General features: G+C 44.3%; 7 protein-coding genes across 7 annotated transcripts; 4 read left to right on the forward strand and 3 right to left on the reverse strand.

The window, feature by feature from the left end:
• Positions 1-1,865: 1,865 nt before the first annotated feature.
• On the forward strand, positions 1,866-5,519 carry PCOAH_00014520 (Uncharacterized protein; the record flags this gene model as incomplete). The annotated part of the gene is made up of 7 exons (XM_020058261.1): positions 1,866-2,035; positions 2,196-2,289; positions 2,444-2,567; positions 2,741-3,133; positions 3,281-4,941; positions 5,071-5,262; positions 5,439-5,519. 7 exons carry the CDS (start codon positions 1,866-1,868, stop codon positions 5,517-5,519), a joined length of 2,715 nt encoding a protein of 904 aa, XP_019913848.1.
• Positions 5,520-6,279: 760 nt separating this feature from the next.
• On the forward strand, positions 6,280-9,297 carry PCOAH_00014530 (Uncharacterized protein; the record flags this gene model as incomplete). Its single annotated transcript, XM_020058262.1, has 1 exon — positions 6,280-9,297. The coding sequence occupies one exon, from the start codon at positions 6,280-6,282 to the stop codon at positions 9,295-9,297; it is 3,018 nt and encodes a 1,005-aa protein (XP_019913885.1).
• A 1,177-nt stretch (positions 9,298-10,474) lies between these two features.
• On the reverse strand, positions 10,475-14,257 carry PCOAH_00014540 (Uncharacterized protein; the record flags this gene model as incomplete). Its single annotated transcript, XM_020058263.1, has 1 exon — positions 10,475-14,257. One exon carries the CDS (start codon positions 14,255-14,257, stop codon positions 10,475-10,477), a length of 3,783 nt encoding a protein of 1,260 aa, XP_019913656.1.
• A 2,796-nt stretch (positions 14,258-17,053) lies between these two features.
• On the reverse strand, positions 17,054-18,559 carry PCOAH_00014550 (Uncharacterized protein; the record flags this gene model as incomplete). The annotated part of the gene is made up of 1 exon (XM_020058264.1): positions 17,054-18,559. One exon carries the CDS (start codon positions 18,557-18,559, stop codon positions 17,054-17,056), a length of 1,506 nt encoding a protein of 501 aa, XP_019913664.1.
• A 670-nt stretch (positions 18,560-19,229) lies between these two features.
• Positions 19,230-21,115, forward strand: PCOAH_00014560 (Uncharacterized protein; the record flags this gene model as incomplete). The annotated part of the gene is made up of 6 exons (XM_020058265.1): positions 19,230-19,844; positions 19,932-20,243; positions 20,341-20,550; positions 20,677-20,781; positions 20,922-20,966; positions 21,068-21,115. The coding sequence occupies 6 exons, from the start codon at positions 19,230-19,232 to the stop codon at positions 21,113-21,115; spliced, it is 1,335 nt and encodes a 444-aa protein (XP_019913722.1).
• Positions 21,116-21,180: 65 nt separating this feature from the next.
• On the reverse strand, positions 21,181-21,744 carry PCOAH_00014570 (Uncharacterized protein; the record flags this gene model as incomplete). The annotated part of the gene is made up of 1 exon (XM_020058266.1): positions 21,181-21,744. One exon carries the CDS (start codon positions 21,742-21,744, stop codon positions 21,181-21,183), a length of 564 nt encoding a protein of 187 aa, XP_019913756.1.
• A 946-nt stretch (positions 21,745-22,690) lies between these two features.
• PCOAH_00014580 (Uncharacterized protein) lies at positions 22,691-24,089 on the forward strand (the record flags this gene model as incomplete). The annotated part of the gene is made up of 2 exons (XM_020058267.1): positions 22,691-23,738; positions 23,911-24,089. 2 exons carry the CDS (start codon positions 22,691-22,693, stop codon positions 24,087-24,089), a joined length of 1,227 nt encoding a protein of 408 aa, XP_019913841.1.
• Between the last annotated feature and the right edge of the window lie 212 nt (positions 24,090-24,301).

A 24,301-nucleotide genomic window follows, 5' to 3' on the forward strand; every position in this document is an offset into this window, starting at 1 on the left:
GGTCGGTCTCACCTTCGCCCGCGGCAAGTTGCATTTATTTCTTCTGCGTTGTTGTTCGTTGTGCCACTGCACCAGAACTTGCCTGCTATTGTTTGCTCCCATTGTTTGATTTTTTTTTTTTTTTTTTTTTTTCGCCCATTTGGTGAATAATTTACATTTTTCTCAGCCCTAGCTGAGCGACCGCACTGACTGCCTGTAGACCATCCTCTGCGCGCATCCCTTTAATATTCGCGCCAGGAGCGTGGAAACGACACGAGAAAGGCAGGCACCATCCCATCGAGCTGCATTTCCCCCCATCAGGTAATTTTAAACGTGCATTTGTTTTCGCGTATTTTTTTTTTTGCCGTATTTTTCCCCTTCTTTTTTTTGCGCCACATCACTGGCGTAACGGCGTCACGTCGAAAGTGACAAGGGAGGATTCCTCCCCCCCTCGACGCGAATTACAAATGGGATGTTGTGCGAACATACAAATGTGCACAGTTGTATGCATGCGGAGGTATTGGAAAAAACTCGCAAGCATTCGCGCGGCAATATATACACACGCGTGCATGTGAAACAGTGTAGTGTGAAAGGGGAGAGGTGATCTTTCCGTTGTAGCATATGATTGTACACCCCAGATTGAATTTTACGACTCCCCACACAGTATACGCGGGTTCCGTCGCTTCATTTTGACCACTCAGTTTAGCACAGTTGGAAAAATATATATCTGCATTTTGGAAAAAAAAAAAAAAAAAAAAATAGAAAGGAAGAAAGGAAGAGTTGTCTAATTGACACATTCGTATAAAATACGCCAACGGGAAGAATTTTTTTTTTTTTTCTCACCCGTTGTTGCGTTATTTCTTCCTATTTTTTGGATTGCCCACGTTGGAGGGGGAAAATTCTACTTGGACTGCCTCACCCGCGGCATCCAGTCGTTTATTTAACCCACCCCAGTGGAAGAAGTGAAGAATTCATTCATCCATTTTAACCCCGAGTAACGAAATGTAATTCTGCAGAAGGAATAAAAAAAAAAAAAAAAAAAAAATGCGAAGCAACAAAGCAAGGAAAAGAAAACTGTGAAAATAAAGCGCGCGCGTACATGCAGTGAACGAGTTACATTTCTACTTCACCCCCCCCACCTTCTGTTTTCTTCTTCCTTTCCATGCATGCATTGGATTACCCTGTGTAGACGTTTGACCAAACAACCGCAGGGATATAATAATTTGTCTAGTGTGAATTTTTGTCCCTCATATGTTACTACCCGTTTGTATGTTACCAACTGTCTACCTCCGTTTCGTAATCCCGTGATTCATTGTGTGCGTTTTGCCCAATAGTAGTTTACCTTTTCCGCTTCTATACACCTGTGCATGGAAAAAGAAGAAAAAGCAAAACAGCCATGTCGAGACAGTACCCAGTCAATCTACACGTGTGTTTATGAGCAGGAGGGGAAAAAGCGGCAGAGCAGATGCATACGACCTATTTCTTTGTGGTGTCGTATTGCAGTCCGTCATTAGGCTATGGATATAGTGGCCGCATGTCACGCTCCTTCCATGAGTATCTCTCCATTTGTTATTATCTTTTTTATATACATTTTTTTTTTTTTTTTTACCCTCTTGTAGATGCCTCAGGGACCCCCAAACGTACACGCCGCGTTACACGTACGAAAGGGAAAAGAAAAATAAAATAAAATAATAATAAAAAAGAAAGGAAAAAAGCACCCCAGGCGTTGCATTAGCACCCGTGTGGGACGTGCTAACCTGGACAGAACAGCTCCGGTGAAGGAATCTTGCCGCTAGAATTCCCATATAGCGAAAGCGAAGACACGTGTGTATGCACTCTTTCCATTTGCTTCCCCCTCACAGCAATACACATATTACCCGAACCAGATGATGAAAGGCTATGCAACCAGTAAGAGGGGCCCCATGAACAACACCCCATTTGGAGACATGAGGAAGATATCCTTAACTAACCCCCTGCACATATCTGACAACGCTTGGTCGACGGATAGAATCACGCTATCCTCGGAGGAGTACCTCTACTACGTGAATCTGTTTAAGTAAGGGGGCACATAAAAGAGGAAGAACGAATAAAGGGAGATCTAAAATAAAAGGTGTTCCCAGGAAGATGATCAATATGGTTTCATGTACCCGCTACATGTTTGTACATCGGCCCATTTTTTTTTTTTTTTTTTTCTTTTCCCCTTTTCCGTTGCGCAGCTTGAACGACAAATTCGACAGCCACTTTATCGACAACAAGACGGCGTCCTCATTCCTGCAGAATTCAGGCCTATCCATTTCTGTTCTTCACTCGGTAAGGGGGGCAACGGATGTTGGTGGTGCAAGTATAGCAGTTTTGAGAAAACTCTGCAATGGCCTCACCATTTTAACCCCCTTTGTGAAGACCACCAATCTCTGCATATGTTCCTACATGATGTGTGTCCCCTTTGTATTACCGTCCTCTGCAGATATGGGAGTACAGTGACGTAGAGAACAAGGGATACCTGACTCTGGAGGACTTTTTCATTTGCTGCAGATTAGTTGCACATGCACAGAATGGAAACGCCCTCAATTCGGACATTATAAACATACGTAAGGGGAGGATTTATGACTTAAATGAAAAAAAAAAATAATAATAAAATAATATGAACGTTCATGTGGATATAGCAAACTTTTTTTTGCATTTTAGCTAGCCAGATAGCTTTTTTTTTTTTTTTTTTTTCTATTTTATATAATTTAATTTTTCTTTTTTTCACGCCGTGTAGAGCCCCCGTGTCTGCCCAGCTTCGACATCATACGACATAAGTCCTTTTCCGACATTTCCAACATGGAGGGGAATGTGGAGTGGAAGATAAGTGCCAGAGAAAGGGAAGACTATCGAAGGATCTTTAAGACATTGGATATGAACAACGAGGAAAAAGTCGAGGGGAGTGTCATCAGAGAGTACTACCTGAACACTTCCAATCTATCGATCTGTGAACTTATGCAGATATGGAGTGTGTCTGATATGGACAATGATGGTTTTTTAAATTTTGAGCAATTTTGCGTCATGAATAAAATGGTTGAAGTGAGGAAGGAGAAGGAGATTAACATCCCTCTGGCTATCCCTGCGGATCTGCTGAACTCGATAAAGGAGGACCAGCAGATGGTGTTGGATGGTGAGTTTAGCCACGTGTGAGAAGTGACGGCAGTGATAACTCATCTTCGAGACGTCATCCTCCCCGCAACTTAGATCACGTCGATCACGTTGATCACTTCCATTACTTCGATCATGTGTTCACCATTTAACTTGTTCACCCCTGCAGACGACGTGACCTTCCGCAAGGTGGAGGACAAGGAAAAGCGAGACAGCCTCAAGCTCACCTTCGGGGACCTGCTCAAGACGGAAAATGAAAAGAAGAAAGAAAAGGGCGCTTCGGGAAAGGGCGCCTCATCAAGAAGTGGTAGCCCCGAAAATAACGAAAAGCTAAACATGGAATTTGATTTCTTCGAATTTAAGCAAGAGGAGAAATCTGACATGGATAGCTCTGAGAAGGAGAAGAGCAAGAGGAAAAAAAAGAAGGAGAAGGACATCTTCTCGGAGCGCAGTGAAAAGAAGGCCCTCTTCAAGAACGACTTCGAGAGCTATACCAGATTGGACAAGGAGGACGACGATGATGATGACGACGTGGATGAGGTGGATGAAGAAGAGGAAGCAGAACGAAGGAATTCCGTGGAGAAGAAAAAGGGCGGCATGAAGGAGCCCCGAAGTTATGAAGAACTCAGCACAGAGGAAATGTCCACCGAGGAGTCCAGCAAAAAGGGCAAGGAAAAAAGGAAGGAGAAGGAGGGAGATGAAGACGAAGAAGATGCGGAAGGAGGCGCCAAAAGGAGAATCAAAATGAAGAAGAAGGAAAAGGCCAATCGAGATCGGTCTATAGACAGGTTGAGCAAAGCGAAGGAGAAGCAAAAGGATCGACAGAGAAAAGGTCACGAGAAGAAACTACAGTTGGAGAAGTACACCCCCGAGGAGGCAACTTCCCGAGCAGGAGACGTGGGAGGCCCCGAAAAGGGGAGAAACATGCACAGAGGAAGCCGTGATATGAACAGTGGGAACGGAAAAGTGAACGCCGAAGAGGAGAAAAAAAAGAAAACTTCGCAAAGCGAAAAGTACTTCACCAAACTTATCGACTTCAACTACTCCGACCTGAAAAACTACAACATCGAAAGTAAGGACGTATACAAAATAGAGGAGATCAATAGAAAGCTAGAAGAGGAAATTGAAAAAAAAAAAAAAAGTATTGAAAAAAAAAAAAAACAAGTAAACTGTCTAGCGTATGTATACGAAAATGAATTAAAAAAATATCAATGTCTAAAGGAGGAGAGAAGGAATTTAGAATTCATAAACCTTTGTCTTTATAAAGATATAAAACATAAAAAGGAAAATATTCGAAGCATTAAAAATGAAATAAAGGAACTCATTGAAGATATAAACAAAATCAGTATTGAAAATGTTAACATAAATAAAGAGTACATAAAAAAGGAGAAGGAAATAAAAGTAACGGATAATAAGAGGAAAAATTTAAATGCACTCATAGATAAGGAAAAGAATGATTTGAAAAAGGATGAGAGAAATTTAATTATCTTAAAAAATATGATTGACTACTTGAGGAAGCAAAAAAGCCGAGCTCTGAAATTACAGGAAAATCTAAAAAACAGATATGACGTCACGAATTCAGACCACCAAATGCTGATTAAGAATATTCTACACCAACAGAATTACTTAAATAGAATTACTCAAAAACGTCTGAATACACAGAAGGTGAAAAATCAGAACCTCCTCTACTTTAACTCTCTGTGTAATCAGTCTGCTTTGCTGGACATGCAGAATAATACCCACGCCTCCTTGCGCCACCCGCCCGACGCGAAGGCCCTCGCCGCCCACAGGCGTTACTTCACCGACAGGAAGGGCATCCCCAACGAGCAGGTACGACTAAGACAAGGGGAAGTACCGATCGAAAAGCGCGATTCGCACCATGCGTACCATGCGCGTTGTGTAGGTACTCCTCCAACCATAACATGCCTTCCCCATTCACTGTTACCCAATTCATCGCAGAGTGACGAGTTGAAGAGCTCCAAGCGGAACGTCGAGCTTTTCGAGCACATCAAAAACGGAGACAGCGTAGACATATTCTCGAGCATGGATGACGAGTCCGGGTCGCAATCGCAGGAATACGTCGAGGAAGAGGAGGAGGACGATGATGATGAAGACGGTGACTACGCTGAGGAGGAAGACGAGAAACGGCAGGTAAGGCGCCGCAAAAATGGTCCAAATGCAAAGATCAAATGGTATAATTAGGAGTGACCGAGGTGGACACAGAGAATGGAAAGTCCACACGTTCCAAATGGAACCACAACGCATTAACAACTCAAGTGGACCGACCGTAGCGCATATTATATTCATGCTTCATTTTTTCCTTGCAGAAGGGGAAGAACAACATGGAGGACCTGGCCAACCTGGTGTCGAAGGATCACAGTTTAAACAGCGTCGACGACAGCTCCTGAAGTGGAGGGGCCACTTTGTGTGGGACGATTCTCTCCCCTCCATTAGTGTGGAGCCTCTTTTTTTTTTTTTTTTTTTTTTTTTTTTTAAATTTATAATTCGCCCATTTGTGTCTCATTCGGTTGAGCATTTTGGCAGTTGCGAGGTTACGCAGTTGCGAGGTTACGCAGTTGCGCATCTCTGCATCGGCACACCTGTACATTGCACATTTTTGTTTTCATGCTTTTTTAAGTGTAGCCTGGCGCCGTGCCCTTTGGGTGGGCCCACGGTTACCACCCGTTTGTTCTATGCAAGTGAGGATTTTTTTTTTTTTTTGTTCCCAAACGTTTTGCCGACACGTTTTTCTGATGCGTGGCGGCACACTTTTCCCACTTTTTATGTTAACAAGGCATTTTCGTTTTTCTTTTTTTTTTGTGATAAAATAACGTGTAAAGAATTTAATTTTTTTAAAAATCACGTGAGGTTCACTCAAAGTGTGGAAGAGCCGACAGAGCGATGATACAGCATCTCGCCACGTTGCCTTTGTTGCGAAGTTTTTTTTTTTTTTTCCTCTTTGGGGTTTCTCGCCATGGGGAAAGGCACGACAACCTATTCTGTGGAGAATTCCCCCAATTTGTTGACCCCGTCAGTGTGCTGACTTAGGTGTGTGCCTTATGCCTTCGAATGTAAGTCATGCGGTAAGCAGCAAATGCTGATAATTCGGTCCACAATTGGGGCCCCGAAGGGTAAGCAGAGTTAAGATGACACACGATACGTGACACAATGATGATCCGGTCAGCAAAACCAACGGCGCCACTTTTCCTGAGCACCGTGCGGCGCCACTTTGCGAACTGGAAAATTGAACACACCGTGCCGCTTTACGAGAGAAAGAGTCGTGCCAAATTGAAGAGGGAGAAGCAGCTGAAAAAAGCCAAAGTGCAAATTTTGCACTTGGGTCGGAGTGCACGTTTGGGGGGTTCTTCCACAGCCCGAGTGGGTAGTATATCCTATGCAGATCATGTGGAACTCCCCCATGAGGCCATCCAGAGGGAGGACACCCACGTGGAGGATCTGCCAGAATTAAAGCTGGACCAATTGAGCGCGTCTTCACTGACGTTCACATATGCAAAGAGGCTGTTCTTTATGATCAGGAGGAAGGGGAACGAAGCGCTACTTAAAAATGTGAACAACGCGCATCTGGTGCACGTGTGCGTTTTTATGGTGAAGAAGAATTTGCGCTGCCGCCCCGTGGAAGAGGAGTTCCTGCGGAGGGTGGGCCAAGAAATAGACGTCTCGATAGGCGAAGAAGTGGACGACCCGATGAGGGACGCGGTTGTGGCAACTGGAGAGGCGTCTTCCGGAGCGGCTGCCAGCCCCCCTGGTGACCCCCTCCTGCGGGAAGACAACCTCTACCACGTGCTGGAGTTTATCCACCACATTGGCCTTAACAACCTGGCACCGCGTCAACGTGGGTACCACTCCTGGGGGTTCACAAAACTTAAGCGCATCTACAACGAGCTGCTCATCCACATTACAAACAAAGTTATACTGAGCAAGCAACACGTAATGGATGTGCTGAGCCTAAATGATAAGTACCTGCACTTCGATGAGTGCCTTTTTGACTACATCGATGGGACCATAGGGAGCACCTTCGACACGTACGATGAGCATGAGGTAGCCTACCTGTGCAGACACTTGAATAAAATTTTATTTTTTTTTTCCTTACAAAAGCATGGGATAAAGTGTGACCTGAATGTGCACCGCTTGGTGAAGCGCTACGTGTGCAAAAGTTTGGTCTTCTCTCCAGAACTGGGACAACATGGAGGAGTAGTTTCCCCCAATGCGGGTGACACAATACTTCGGTGCTTGGACTCTTCACCCCCCCTACATCTACACGCTTTTACGGAGCGAATCAGAAAGAGCTCCCTCGTGAAGACACTCAACAGAGAACTTAGCAAACGCGCACACGAATACAAATACTACAACCTAGTGGAGCTACTAGAGTTCTACACCCTCTTCGAAATAAAAAAAAAAGAAATGGTAAAGAGACTTATAAACGAGGTCGACAAGTATATAAATATCATGAAATATGCGTACCATGCAAAGGCATTGATTTTATTTAGCCTGAATAGGAAACACCTGGATGAAGAAAATGAGAAGAGCATAAGGCGCTTAATCAGGAGAACCTCTCAGATGCTTCACTTTTATTGGCCTGTCGAATTCATCCTAGAGACAATCATTGCTTGTTGTTCCTTTCTGGACAGGGGTAACAAGACTACGCGCAATTTATTCTTATACCTAAAGGGGAACGTTAAGAAGTGTATCCACCCTGTGCTGCTTGTGAACCTCCTAAAATCGCTAGCTTCTACACAGATTCGTGAATGGACCGTTTGCAACCAAATCATGAGCTACGTAAAGGAGAAAAGGGACTTCATCGACGACGTTTATGTGGTGCAGATACTAAAATATTTGTCTGTGCTAAACTATCCTAATGATGAGTTATTCGTTTCCCTTTTAACTGCAGACGGGGTGCTTTCTCGGTTTTCGCGTTTACCGAGTGAATCCCTCGTTAGTCTACTTCACGTGGTTAGTCACTACAGGGGGGTGCACCCCTCTGGGGGGGAGAAGGACTTTCGCGTGGGGAACATTCTCGTCTGCTCCAGCGCGTCGGTTTTCTTCTCCGAGTATGTGATGTTCCTGCTGCTGAGGGGGGGGAGGAAACAGGGGATCAACAACAACGTGCTGGGGGAGGTCAATAAGAACGGCTCCACCTCCCTTCCAGAATCTGCTTCTCCCGACGCGGACGCCTTCATACAGCTACTAAACGCGCTAACCAACTTAAAGGTCACCAACCCGGATATGCTGCACTACGCTGTGAGTTACCTACAGGGGGGTCTGTCACGCATGGGGGAAACACACGTGGTGACTCTCTTCCAATTCTTCTCAGAACATTTAATTAATTGTCCCTCCGTGGGGGAATCCCTCACAAGACAGACATATGCCTATCTGCACCAGGTTGCAAGGAACACAATAAGGGAACTACCAGAGGAGTATCTCATCCACTGTGCATTCTCCGTTTTGGCATTTTACTTCGTCGATATCATTTTAAACAACAGCAGGAAGAATGTAGATCTGTTGGAAAAACTGATGACCATTTTTGGACACAAAATAAGGGCAGGATTAAACATCCTAACGGAGGAGAATGAAGAAAAAAAGGCCTCCTATGAACTGCTGCACGTGATATCTGCCGTGCTGAAAAGGATCTATGAAAAAATGGAGAGGAGGTTACCTGATGAGCTGTTCAACCTGTGCACACATGTGCAAAAACATTTAACTGCAATGGGGGGGCACACATTCAGAGGGGGAAATCAGAAAATGCCAACTGGAGAATATTTTATTTTTTTCTTTTCAGACCTTTTTAAGAGTAAGAAGATCCCCCACTTTGTTAACTACATTAGTTACCCCTACAGGATTGATATTGTCATTCCAGGTCGGGGGGGGATAGATGCACTGGGGGAGGAGAGTCGGAAGCGTGCCCTCTTTCTGATCGACAGTTTTGATCAGATGTATTTGAAGAACGTCCCCGTGGGGAGCTTCTTTGACGAGGTGGAAAGGGCGCAAGGGGGGGGACAACGGGACGACCCCACTAGCGAATACCGAACAGCGAAGACCGTCTACCAAAATGAAGACGTTCGCACATGCTTGAAGCCGTATGAAGCCATTCGGGAGTGGTTCCTGAACAGCCATAACTACGCCGTGTCTTACGTGTCGGTGGCGGATTGGAAGAGCAAATATATGTAGGGCAGAGGGAGGGAGGAAATTTGCTCCGCAGTGCAGCCTACACACACACCCTTCCCGAATTGGATGCATTCCTAACTGCCACTATTGCGGAATTAATTGGTGGACAGGAGAGGCCTTGCCCTTTTTTTTTTTTTTTTTTTTTTTTTTTTTAAATTTTGCCTGACCTGTACATACACTTTGTTGCCCATTTGTGTGTGTGTTAACGACTAGCCACTCACTCCGCAGAACATTCCACGCAACACGTATGTGTTAATTTTTGTTATCAAAGGGGGGAGGGCGCAAATGCAGGACAACGAAATGCAGGGATGAGTGTCCTGCGGGCTATATGTAATAAGACAATACCATATATATATGGCCTGTGCGAAGGTGATGACCACATCAGCCTAACATACATCATTCTGTCGCACACGGTACATCCAATGGAGATCATATGATCAGGCACTGCGACCAAGTTTGTTGTGCCTCCCCCCAAGGGGAAAGCTGAACTGCATACGTACGAAGTATGCGTATCCACATATGTGTGTGTCCAGGCGGAGATCACTCTTCCTTGCGTATGACGTAAGTTACGTGTCCAAAAAAATTAATATGATGCGTTCTTGTTTGTTGTTTTTTTTTTTTTTTTTTTTTTTTGTTGGGGGTGAAGTAATTTTTATTCTTTTAAAAAAAAATATATTAAATAAATAATAACTCAAAAATGGCACATTTCGATTAATAAACGGAAAATGAAATGATATCATAGGAGGGTAAAAAAAAAAAATACAGGGGATGAGAGGAAGAAAAAAAAAAAAAAAAAAAACACGGTGTGCTGAATGGAATTCTGTACATTACACCCCCCTCACGTTCACGTCGTTCACGTTATTCACGAATGGGTCGGTTATCTATACTCATCCACGCGATCAAATTGCGTGCGTGAAGGACCACGCATACATGTGTTTATATGACCTCTCCATTGTTATCCTTCAATTGGTAAAAAGCCACTGTGTGGTGATGGCACGCTAATTAAAAACACGTTCCTCTTTTTTTATTTTATTTTTTTTTTGGGGGGGGGGTTTGGCACAGCGCATCGGTGTAGTTACGCATATGCACGTATCATGTTCATGCGGGGCACTTCCTCGAAGAGTGCCTCCTCCAGGTTGCGTCACCGCTGCTGCGCTGTTACGTTGTTACGCTGCTCTGCTTAGGCATTCATCCATGGGGCGGGGATGCCCTGCACCACTGGGATGTCTTCGCGGTCCTTGAAGGACAAGACAGTTCGGTTCATATCGACGATTTTTCTTTTCATGAGCATCTCGTACAATCTCATGGCAATGCTCACAACGAGGGCAATGCAAATGAGGACTAAGCACACGACGATGAATAGGTATGCCTTTGACTTGAAGTCTGCAGGGACGTGTGCACTGAACTTATTATTCTGTTGGTATTTACTCGTGGCAAGATTGTTTCCTTCATCGTTGTCATCATCGTCGTCTTCATCATCATCGTCATCATCATCATCATCATCATCGTCATCGTCCCCGTCTTTGTCATCCTTCTTTCCACTTTTGCAAATCTCATTGTAGATGTCGTCGTCGTCACCATCGTCATTATCATCATTGCCATCCCTATTAGCAACATTGTGCATGTCGTCATTTCCGTTTCTTCTTTTTCCAGTGCCAAGGTGCTTGTTGACCAGGTCGGTCACTGCTTGCAAACCTCCAGTAATACTAAAGGGGCCTGCTTTCATCACGTCGCTTCCATCTCTTTTGCTTCCGCCAAGCGTTTCGTTGTCTTCATAATTTTTGGTGATGTCTCTGAAGAGGATGCTCTCCTGGTGGTTATTCTCTGGGTGATTCTTTTCCGCCGTTCTGACGGTGTCATTGTTGTTTAGTGTTCCTTGGTTGATGCTTCCCTCAGTTTGGTATTCAACTTGGGGGATTGGCTGCGTGGCTGGATTGGAAGAGAGTCCTTCATTCACCTCGACGTATTCACTGTCATCGATTTCTTCCTCTTCGTTGTATTTGTCTTCTGTGTATTCTGCCTCCTCGGCGTCACTGTTTTCGTCTGGATCAGCGTTTTCAGTAATGTACTCGTTCTCATCAATATCTTCCGTTTCGGCGTCGCCATCAATATCGGTGTCTACACTGGTTGACATTTCGGAAGCGCCTTCCACTTCATCCTTCATCATGTATTCCCCATCGATGTGGTTAAAATTGGTCTGGTTAGCCGAAAAGGAGTTGTCACCACTGTCATGGTGGTTGCTGCTTGCGTCATAATTGCTCGTGACGACCTGTCCTTCTTCCTCCTCCTCCACGGTTGCGTTTCTCTGTCGCTTCGATTGGACCTTCAAAGCTTGCAGACCCTTGTTCAGAATATCCACCACAATAAATGGGTGCATTTCCTTCATGTTCAGAATATTAAACTGGGGGTTTTCTAAGGTGAACACTTGGAAGGGATATCTATATTGGGCCATGTTCTTCTCAGGTAGATCTTTCCACAACCATGAGTCTTGGATGTTACTGTTGGCTTGCGTCAGAATAGCATCCTCATATTTCTTCTGTATGATTTCCCCATGGTTCTCATACTTGGTGGGGACGAAGTTAACATTCTTCACACTAATGGCCCCTGCGAATTCAAACCATCCACCGTACTTGTGGTGTAAAGAAACGTCCTTGGTGCATCTACCATCGTTGTCATCACCATTTCTCAGTTGATCACATTTTAAGTGTTTGGTTATTCCTGCAATTTCTCCTAAGATATGTGGGTTCAGTTTGTCGTAATTCTGCTCATCGTCTAGGTAATTGTAAAACGTAATGACTGGTTTAGTTTTGTCATCCTCTGGGAACAATGCCTCCTTTAACTCTTCGAGAAGCTTCTCCAATATTTCCAAAATTTCGTTCATCTTTATGGTAAAGTACTTTTGTTTTTCCTGAACGTACTCCTCATGGTTGGATGCCTTTCCAACAAATTCATCAACGAAGAAGTCCTTATTTAGCAATATGAGGAAGATGTATGCGTTTCCATTTTTGGCGTTATAATATCTAGCGAAGATTTCGTTGCTGTATCCGATGGCCTTCATATAGTCATTAACGGCGATGATTTTTACTTCGAATCCTGGGTAGGAGGAAATTTTGTTCTGTATGATCTGGTGCCAGTTGAGGATCTCCTCTCTGGAAAGCTTCTCCGTTTGATTGGTCGAGTAGTCCACATTGCGCATTTCCTTCTCCTGCAATTCTTCACTCATTTGCTGGTTGTTCTTATCTTCCTCCTCCGTTTTGCCATTCCCCGTGTAGGTCATCATCAAGTTAGCTGGGTGTGGCAACTCGTGGGGCAGCACATTCAGTAAATCCCACAGGAACAACTCCACGGAGTACCTCCATGGGATGAACTTTCCGTTGGGGAAGTCTCTCCACAATCCGACGGCATAGCCATTTTCATACCCATCATGCTTCTTCATCACAAGTTCCCTAAACTCTTGCAGCATATGTTTTGGCACAACGTCTAAGGATGTCTTGCGTTGTTTCATGTGGTCGCTTTCGGTTGGTTGCATGTTGTAGCCATTTACCACCAATATTCCGAGGAAGTCAAACCATCCTCCATAAACTCTGTGCATGCTGACTTTTCTCTTCTTTTCCTCATCCACAGAAATGGTTTGCGTGACTTGAGAAAGCTCTCCCAGTAGCTCCATGTCGAGTAACCTCTTCGTGTGGTCATAAGCAAAAGTATCCTCTTTGTACAAATACTGATATTCGTAGTTTTTAAAAAAGTACTTTTTCTTTAAATTGCTAATCATGTTATTCATGAGGAAAGAAAACTTCTTCTTTATGGCACTGTATTTATTCTTTGAGTAGACTAAATCTTGGAAGAAGAACTTATTTCCTGTGACAACAAGGATCATTGTGTTGTCGGGGAGCTTTATGTAGGCGTGTTTACTCGGGTCGACTTTTTCGTTGTACTCCTTCACACTGGTGGCACTAAAATACAGTCCATTTTTGAAGGCGAATTCGTTTTGTAGTTCCTTCCTGAAGTAATTTACATTGCCTATCTGTGGAGTCGTCTTATGGTACAGGTTGAACAAATTGCTAAAGGATCTGTTTGCGTTCATTTTCGCTTGCATGGGGTGTTTATGCGTGAAGGTCAGGAGGGGCAGGTTCATCGTCATGGGTGGGATGACGGTAACGTCCTGGTTATCCGTTCCGTTCTTCGCCTGATTGGTTTCGTCGTCATCATCGTCACTGTCATCATTATCATCATCATCATCATCGTCATCATCGTCATTGCCGTTGTCATCATTATCACTGTCATCATTATCATTGTCATCATTATCATTGTCGTCATTATCATCGTTACCGTCGTCATCACCCGCACCATCGTCCTCCTTGGCATTAACATCATTACCGCTGTTGTTCATCTGTGACGGCGTTTCTTCCATGTGGTCAACTTCCATGTGATCAACTTCCATGACGGTGTTATCCCCGTTTAGGCCGTCGCTTCCACTAGGCACGAATGTTACTTCTATGCCGTCACCGAGGCTGAAGTTCGTGGAGGGAAAAACGGGATCTCCATAATCCACTGGCTTCTCCTCCTGGGGGATTATCGCTTCGTCCACGTCGCTCATGTTGCCTTCCATGTTGTCATTCATGTTGTCATTCATGTTTTCGTTCATGTTGTTCATGTCGTTCATGTTGCCTTCCTCGTCGGCGGGAGGGGTGGTCGCCTCTATGGCATCCTCCGATCCGTCCTGCTCGACGTCATCTGGCATCTCCTCATCATCATTGTCCTTCGGTCTGTCATCGTTTCCGCCATCGATAGGACCGTTCACAGATCCATCGATAGGACCGCCGTTGCTTCCAAAGAAGCCGCCCAAAAAATTGTTTTCATCATTTGTAATATTGTTTAACTTGGACTGTGCGGTATCAAAATGTAGGTACCCAAAAATAAACAGAGTGTAAAAAAGGGGTAGAGAAATGCGATGCAAAACCATCTTATCGTATTTGGTGGCATTAAAGGGATGTAGGTGTGTGTGGGGGGTGGATCTAATCTATCTCCTAATGATCGTCATGAAGGGCTGGCACGGTGGTGGTATCAGCTGTACATTCATACGGTTGGTGCGATATGCACAGAGGGATGGGGGCGGAAATCAGACGCAGTGGATACTATACAAATGGGTATGTATGTATCTACACGGGGCGATCAATCGGTTAATCGGTCTGGAGCTAGTGGGGCTCGTTATAAAAAATTAAAGCGGCGCACAAATGGGCAAAGAAAACAGAAGTTCCCACGCAACGGTAAACACTGCTTCCCAGAGTTTGCCGTTCCGATGGGGTGAGGGACATCACCTATACGCCCATAAAATATACATACATATATTCACGTACGGCATATATATATACCGCAGGCGTAAGAAATTTTCCCCCGCTAAAAAAAGGCTAATTAAAAAAAAACTTAAAAAAAAAAGTATGCAGAAGGGGGAAAAGATTTATTTCGGATTAATTACATGAGGACTTGTACGCATATGTAAAGTATTCACGTAATTTGCGTAAGAGCAGAGGGGGAAATGTACATATGTACCTGCCGCAGAGGTCAGTCATATGTTCCTCTTAAAGCATATATAATAAATAAAGGGACGCGAACAGGCACGCAAAAGTTAGCATGTACGTACAATACATATATAAATTATATATATATAAATGTACGTATTTTTACATGCGCTTCTTCTTTCGTGGCTACTTAAAAGGGAAAAAAAAGAAAATAAATAAAATAAAAAATAAATGAAATAAAATAAATGAAATATATCGCGAAAGGGATAAAAAAAAAACTATCGAAATGGTAATGAAAATAGAATACTAATAAAAAAAATTGGCAAAAAAATTTGTAAATTAAAAAAATGGCAATAAAAAGAGGGCAGTTAAAAAATACCAATTTTGAGGAAGTGCCAAAAAAGCTGCAGAAATGCGAATGACAAAAATGCCAATGAAAGAAAAGGAGGCGATACAAAGAAAGTCGATGTGGTGAAAGGTACTTTTTTGCTTCTTTTTTTTTTTTTTTTTTTTTTTTTCTTCGAGCTATAGATTCGCCTGACACGTTTAAGGGTAAGCAAAGCAGCATACGCGCGGTGCGATTAGGAAAAAACACTGCCTATTTTTATCACGCGAAAAAATAAAGATATATTTATATATAGTATACATGTATTTATATATTTGCATGTATTATTTATAGTGCCATTGCTACATATATGCACGCTTCAATTTTTGTATTAAACCTTTTGCGGTAGGATGAGTGCCGCGATTTTTCACGGCAAGGGGAGGAGGATACATAAGGGCACACTGTTTTTTTTTTCTTCATCACTGGCCACATTTGCGCCGCTTCGATTGATCGTGCGGGGGGAAAAGGCACCCCAGAAGTGGGACGGCCCTATGTTGGAAAAAACGTGTTCGCTTTCCCTGAGGACTGCATACAGTAGAGATTTTATTTTACATGCATGCGGTACATAATATGCTGTACGCGCAGAGGTGGTGAGAGTGGTTTTTTTTTGCCCGCGTCCGCTGCGTGCGGGAACTAAGAATTTTTTTTCTTTCTCCTGTGGCGGAACCTCCAAAAGGAAAAAGCGACCACAAGTGCATGCCGCACGGAGGGGTCACGTTGTTCGGCGGAGCACCGTTTCGAGGGGGAAAAAAAAAAAAAAAAAAAAAGCGAGGCCCAGCAGAGCGAACCAACGTGGTATTTATATACCTTTCCCGGTCCTTCGATTGACATTGACCACCGGCGGCATCAAACTTGCCCTCTGCGAACTGTACGCGAAAGTGGCACTGAACCATATGATGAGCGACGCGTAAAATGACGCGCCTACATGCAAACGCATTTGCGTATCCTTTTATGTTTGTTTTTTTCCCTTCTGATGGATCGTTCTTTTTGCCGCGCTTCGGATTGACTCGATGACGGAACGATGCAAGACGACCCTATTTACTCCTCCGTTGTTATTCCGCGCCAGCACAAGGCTATATATATGCGTTGTATTCCTTTGTGCTTTGTGGTCTTCACTTGCGCGCATAAAAATGTATACGTATGTACTTGTGTATGCGTTTATGCACGTTCGCGCATGTTCCTTTTTTGTGCATCCTATAGTGGGCAATTTCGAAGCGAACGGATCGCCGCGCGTTTATCCGCTTATGTGCCCACGCAGAACGCAACGTTGTTGGTATAGCGTCCTGTCGAGTGGTCAGTGTGCCATATGCATTTGCATTGATATGTTTGCTTGTCCCCGCGGATTCAACCCAGAGGACGAACAAAAAAAGTGTAATGATGAAAAAAAAATGCAAAATGTAGCAACCTCCGAATTGTCATACCAAGCGCCGATCGTTTCTTTCTTCCTCAATTTTTTTCTTTGGCCCAGGTAGGGAAAAAATAATCCCTTTGGAAAGGTTCTCACATTTTTCATTGTATTCGTTTTTCCGAATGGGGGGGGAAAAACCCTCCGAACATCCTTCGCAGAGGTTTCACAAAACCCCGCATTGAACATTGAATAGACCCCTCCTATGTAACTGCCGACCCGTCATACGCAACACGTCTAAATGAATTGACTAACTCTCCATTTTGACGCGAGGATAAATGATTCATTCAAAGTTACCAAAAAAAATAATTTTTTTTTTTTTTTTTAATCATTTGAAATGGCTATCTACACTTTTTGGTGGAGGGGTAGAGTACACCCCCACGGTGGGGGCCTCCCAAAAGGGTCAAACCAGATGATGATAAAAAAGGGCAACATTTTGCATGTATATGTTTAGCCCTTTTTCTGTCGCGCGCCCAGGGGCTTCTGCGTGGTAAGGGACTGTATGTAGACAAGCCCACGGTTGTATGTATCCTGCCTAGTCTTCGTTTTGCGTAGCATGTCCTTCGTGTAAATAACGGGAAGGCACCTTTCCATCAAGTCCTCATAGTGATCACTAGAGTGCATATCATTCCAGACGTCGACTAAAGTGTTTATAGCTTTTATTTTACTGGCGTGATCCCAATGCTTGGATCTCTCCAGAACCTTAATCGCGTGTATGACGTTGTCTCTATATTTAGAATCCGTTGGCAAGGAATGTGCAACGGACTGTAGATTTGGGTAACGCACATGGCTGAGTTCTTCGTCTTCCACGTTTATGGGTTTGCTGTTTTTGATGCCCCCCATGTACCTTTTTCTCATTTGCGTTTTGAACGATTTGAAATTATCGAAGGGGTAATTTTCGAATGGCGTGTGTGCGTTCTCGGGTAGGATTCGTAGCACGGCGTTCAGCTGGGCACAAGTGGACGCACCACCTGTAACGTCATCATTGTTAGGGTTGTTAACTTTGTCTGTGTCTCCCCCTGTAACCACGCCAAGTATGTCCAGCTGCGTGCGAATGATATTGGCGAATTTCTCCCGAACATCGTAGTTGTAGTGCACATCCCCACGGAAGGAAGCCAGAGGCTCATACACCTCCACGGGAACCTCGGCACTATCCAGCTTTAAAACGTTCATAAAAGTTTTCCTCTTTAGATGCTCCGAAATGAGCGACTCCTCATAGGGGTTCTTCACATGTCCATGGAGGATAAAATTTTCCAAAGCATGTTTCATGAGCATGTAGGGATTTTTGAAGTGAGCAAATTCGTTCACTAGCGTTGGGTTCACCCTATCCAGGATGGAACCCCTTATTGCGCGAATCATCACGTGTAGGAAATCATTCGATATGGTATGTCTGGTCCTGTACTGGTTGGATAAGGTGGTGAAGGCTCTGCTGTAGATGTATGCCTTGTATAGGTCCTCAACCAGTGTGTACTGTTCTGCCCCCTTCAACTCCTCTTCCTTCTGCAAACAGTCCAAATATTCATTACTGTTGTAGTCATTTTTGAAGGACAAATTATTTCGCGAAGTTTTTTTACTACTTTTTTGTTGCATGAATGCTGGCTTCTGTATCTTCAGTATTTTCACCTTCCTTTTCCTTTCCAGTTCGTGTTGTTCGTTCTGGTGGAGTCCCCTCACTGGCTGCTTTTCTCTCGCGAAATTGTATATCATACTCACGTCTGCATCTTTTATATTGCGTAGGTGCGTGGTGATTAGGTTGACTTTGTCTTTAGTGCTTAGATTTTTGTACCTCACGAGCAGGCGCTCCACGTCGGGGGTGGGTGCGGCCACAGAGGAGGGAGTTGCATCTCTACCCAGTTCTGAAGTGTCCCCCGTGCGTGTGTTAACCCCTCTGGTGGCGAATTTGTACAGAGGGCTGATGACACCCCTCCGGGGGGGTCCCCTTCGAAGGGTATACATTATCACCTACGTTCGACACGCGCATCTGTAATGGGTGGGCCTCACCCCCTTTCGCGATCCAACAATGGTTAGCTACCCAATTGGTTTAGTTCCTTCCACGAGGTGCCTTATTATAATAATTATTTTTTTTATATCTTCGCAATTATGCGCGTGTTAAGGTGCGTTTTTTTTTCTGACCATGGGTGGAAATGTGGGGGTATCCTCAACCTTCGAATGGGAACCACTTCTCAACACAGATGTGTGGCTTACCAATAACACAACAGGGATGCACATTTTCACCGATCTTTTTTAATCCACTTGAGCAGGTGTGGCTTATGCATGTTTTGCCCCGCCAAGGTGCGCCCCCTTTAAATAACCCCTACACGTCCCCCGTAGTGTTAGCACCGTTGCGATTGGGCAAAAGGGAAAAAAGGAGTAGGTGGAAGATGCCACTTTTGAGGAGGATATACAGGAGTAGCTTCACCATGCGTGAATGTGCGTTGGTGCAGGAGGATAACTCCGTTGCAATCGCCGCGTTAAATTGATCTGCCTACACGTTTACACCTTTACCCGTAAATACACGTGAAAGGATGAACCGGTGGAAAGCGCTTACCGTGAGGAAGTGCCATTGGGGGGGAGCAGGAGGTTCCTTTCAAGTTCGCGTTAACGTGATGATCCCCACCTACGCACGATGATGCAACTTTCGTCCAAACAAATCGGATTGCGGAGCCTTGTACGGTTATTCAGAAGCAACGTACAGATTGGCCAAGCAACATGGGATGGACACACGCCCACCGAGGGGGCCGAAAGGAGGAAGCTCCCACTAGGAATGAACCTGGAAAACATTGGAAAAAACAAACTGCTTTACTTAATGAAGAATATACAACTGGTGAATCTAACCGAGAAGGAAATCCTGAACACAGTATCAACTCTGCTAAGGAATTACACAAACGAAATGACCACAAGCGAGATGGGTTTTATCGTACACACGTTTTGTAAGCTAAAGTTTGCTAAATATTCTTTGTGTGCAAAAATTGTAAAGTCAGTTCTGAGTAGGAAACCCGTATTCAGTGACATGAGGACGTTGACGCAGCTACTTATAGACCTACACAAAATGGGTTCCCTCGACTTTAACGTCTTAACATTCTTCACACAACATTATGTTAGAGGTTCTCTCCGTATGTTTTCTCTTTTCGATCTGGCCATGATTTTGTATGTTTATAACAAGCATAGTTACAACGATGGGCAGACGGTTCGCGAAATTTGCGGCGTCATCGAGGAGTTCTTCATGCCGATAGTGAGTCAGGTGGGGCGATACACTGGTGGGCGGTGCACAACGTGTTAAGTGTAACTGCACCTGCTTCACTTTTTCTTTTTTCCTCCCCCCTTTTAGGATAAAGGCGTCCTGACCACCATCCTGCTCAGCCTCGCCATGCTACAGCTGAACCGGGACCTCTACATGAACCTGCTCCACCTGCATGTCCATAAAAAATACCACCAGTTTGAAGCCAAGTATCTGTGTAATATTGTTTATTCCGTGGCTCTGTGGCTGGTTGGAGATTGCGAGAAGGTAGATTTGTTAAAAGGGAAATCCAGCCACCTGCTACGTGACCCATCGACTGATGTACTGGAGGAGGTACTGCAAGACGTCACAGCGCTCCTACTGCAGAATGTGAACGTGTTGAAGAACGAAGAGCTGAAGCAGGTACAGGGAACGTGTCACTGCTTAGTTAGGAGAAAAATTGACTGCCAATGTAGAAATACGTTTCCGCATATCCACACCGCTTGTCCCCCCTTCGCAGGTCCACATAGTGTTGTACCTCCTGAGGGAACTCGGGGGGGACTACGAACAAGCCATAAACGCGATTGAAAAAAAAAAAATAAAAAACACATTAACAGAGTCCAAGATGCAGAAGCAGCTGGAGAAGCTGCTGAAAGAAATGGGTCTCAAAGCGGACCGTGAATTCCCCATGGGTCCCTACGTGCTGGACTTCGCTTTGCAGAAGAAGCGGGTAAAATATATCTGTGCGGCGGGGCGTGGTTACCTCCGTCTGAGGAAATTGTTAACCCTACCAACGGGGAGGCATTTCCGTCACACTGACTCGGCCCGTTACACGTCCCGTCTTTCCCCTTCGCAGACCTGCATCGAAGTCAATGGGTTCACGCACTACTACACCTTCGGCGGGGAACTGAACGCGAAAAGCAGGTTGAAGTACTACATCCTTCGTAGGCTTAACTGGAAGGTACGGCGCGAAGTGCTCTGCGTGACTACCTAGTGTGGATTCACCATATAAACGAGATGTTCGCAGTGGGTTCCCTTTCTCCTGTGTGCCCCTCCATTTCAATTCACTTCACCCAGCTATTCCCCCGTCGACGCGTGCAGGTCCTCACGGTGGAGTACACAAGCTGGAAGAACAAGTCCAAGGAGGTAATAACAGAAAAACGGATGGTTATTTTTAAAAAAGCAAACAAAAAAAGGGGTTAATTACATTTAGCACATGTACTTGTGCGTAATTTTTTTTTGCACAGGATAAGATGAAGTATCTGGAGGAGAACGTCCTGAGCAGGATAGGCTGACGCGACGCTGCGGAGGTGACGATTTTTTTTTTTTTTTTTTTTTTTCTTTTGCGTCTTCCGTATGGCTAACCCTTAACCTTTGGCGCACCCAAAGATTTGTGGTCCACCGGACATAGGGAGGTCTGGCCGTTACCTTGTCGAAGCGTCTTCAAATCGTCTGTGTTTAAGTCATTATTCTTTTTAACGGTGTAATAGGTTAACGTCTTAATGATCCAGGTGTCGTCCTTCTGCTTCACAAGATTCGCAACAACTTTCCCCTTTTTGTTTTTTTTCGTCTCACTTTTTATGTTAATATTTATTCTAGCGTGGTTGTCATTTATGTAGCCAGTCCAGAAGCGAGAGAATATGACTTCTCCATATTCTTCTACCAACGCCTGGTCCATTAACACCCTCTCCTTCACCATTTTAACAGACACTGGTTCGTGCAGAACCATAATTAGCAGCTTTATAACGCAGTAGGAGAACATACAAAATAGGGAGAGAAAAACGGAATAGTATGTTATGTGTATCTTGTACTTCTTCAGAAGGGTTCCTACTTTTGAAGTGGCAGGGAGTGGATTTGTGTCCTTCACCTCTGTGTTTTCTTTACCTTTTGTGTGTACCGTCAGAAACAATGTTCTTTTATCCATTCGTGTGTTTTGTTTTTCCTTCATTGGTGCCACTTTCCCCTGCTTTGCAACAAATCCATACATTGATTTGCCCCCCCAGGGGGGCGTGGAAACAAACGTCCTTCTGCAGATCTGCCAAAGGAGGACTCTACACCTGTGCACGTCGTTTCTCCCCATTTGGTCTCCGCCACGGATCTGCCGTTGTTCAACTGGTTTGGCTTGTTTATTTGGGCTCTTCCTCTTCAATGATCACCCATGGAAGGGGAGTAAAATAGAATCCAAGACGAAGCCACGCAGTTAAGTGCCTGTAGGGGAATAGGCTCACCCTTGCCGCGTTAGGGTTACGCGTTCCGGGGGCACCTCTCTCCTGTAGTGCTTCCTCACATAGAGGTCATACATGCATACGCCTTCACATGCCAGCATAGATGGCTCCCCCATTTGCTTCTTCACTTTTGCGGGTTATGTATAAATACATTTATATATATATATATATATATATATATATATTTTTCTTCCATAGAGGGGGCATTTTAAGGGGTAAAATAAAGCAGCAAATTTTGCCGCCCTATTGATAAAGGGTTAATGATATTTTCATCGGCCATTTCCGATATTTTTTCTCTCCTTTAAAATGCACCCTTGGGGAAGGCGGATCACACGGCGTTTTTTTTTTTTTTTTTTTTTTCACCTCTCGTGGGGGCTAATTTCCCAGCGGGCACAGTGAAAAATCCACCTTTTTTGGTGCACTACATTTTGGAAAAAAAAAAAAAAAAAAATTGGAAAAAGGGGGCAGCCAGCAGGATAATAAAATCGTCCAAATGGGGGGTATCCTCAAACGTATAAAAAAAAGTGTCCATTTTAATCGTTGAAGAAAAAAATAGTTAAAGAACATCCCGCGTTCTTGCCTTCACCATTTTATGTCTACACATTTGAGGTGGTGTCTCCCCTCTGGAATTGCAAAACGACAGCGATGGAAAACGTCTACCATGAGGACGTCGTAATTTTTTTCTCCACCGAAATGTTGGAGGGAATACTGGATCTTTTTAAACACGCGAATTATTTGAAGGGGGGGGTACACAGAATTATGTCTTTGGGGAAGTTCGAGTTGGTTTTCAGTTCAGACGACTGCTTGGTGAGGGAACGGGTCAAAAATGGGGAGGAGCAACAAAATGGGGAAAAAACGCCAAGTGGGAAGCCGCCGCAAAATGGGGAAGGGAAGCAAAAACCCTGCAACTTCCTGTTTAACAACAAAAACGTGAATGACGAGCGGGAACTCATCTGCGAGGAGATAACCAAGTGTTTATACGGAGGCCATAAATCTTCCAAAGGTGCACACAAGCGCAAACTCCTCACAACCATTATTATACAGGCCATCCTCTTCGCTAACAGAATAGGGTTGGATGTGTACAAGATTAATTTATTTCTTTCCATTATTCTTATGATAATGCATAGAATTAGGGACAATTTAAAAGAAAAAAAAGGGAGAAAACTAAAAACCATCAAATATTTTTTCCATTTGATGAGCAAAAATGTAAACTACGGTTGGACGGCGGACCCAACAGGGGAATGTACTTACGTCCAGGACGGGTCATCCTCCATGAATAGCGACAATTTGGGGAGACCCTCCAACCAGGTCGGCACCAAAGAAGGGGAATACATCACCTCAACCAAACAACCCCTCAGCGTGAATGTAAAGCAGAAACCAGGAGAGGATACAAACAACGCGAATGGAGCTAGTACCAATGAGTTAGGGAAAAAACAAATGGAAGACAATAGGGAAGACCCACCTCCCCTCGAAACAGATGAACAAAGACCAGTGTGCACACAATTTATCCTCTTCCACTTTGAAGAAGCCAAAAATATAATAAAATATTTTTTTGAAAATATTTTTTCCATTTATAATATGATCGAATATCTTTTTTTGTTTTCCCCCGTGTGTGTACATGTGGCTCATGGGGGTGGATTTTCCCCAGCGTCTCCACCAGGGTGTTTATTCACATCGGATGCGTTGAAGCTTGGTGAGTACTTCCCTCCGATTGGTTCGTTTGGAAAAGCAACTTCTATCCTTCGCGTGGAAAGATCTACGTATATATGTGTACTTTCCATCCGGTCGGCGGTTCCCTCAGGGGCATAATAGGAGCTCCCTTGGAGGTGCACCCCATGAAAGATTCTCCCCTTCCCTCTTCACAGGTGAAGCAGCGAACACGAATGATGACCAAATGGTGGACCCCATTGACAACGATGAATACGAGGAACTTGCCACGAATATCTACATAAAGGATGCCCTGGATGTGCCCCTCTTCGTTTTGAATAAGTTCTACTCAAATGTCGACCAGCTGGAGCGTAAGATCGACCAAGTCTTGGCGTGAGAGGAATTTTTTAAACCTGGTGGGAAGAGACACCATGGGGTGAAGGGTGGGCATAACCCCAACTGCAAGAGTGAGGCCTACCATTTGTTGTCTCTCCAGGGGGTGATGATGATGACCCATACGCCTCTTCCCTCGCATTTGCGTCACGAAGGGGAAACACTTAACAGCTGTTACAAATAACCAGTGTCACACTGCAAAAAGAAAACTTCCTT

This window comes from Plasmodium coatneyi, chromosome 6 (assembly GCF_001680005.1).
Source record: "Plasmodium coatneyi strain Hackeri chromosome 6, complete sequence".
Taxonomy (NCBI): Eukaryota; Apicomplexa; class Aconoidasida; order Haemosporida; family Plasmodiidae; genus Plasmodium; species Plasmodium coatneyi.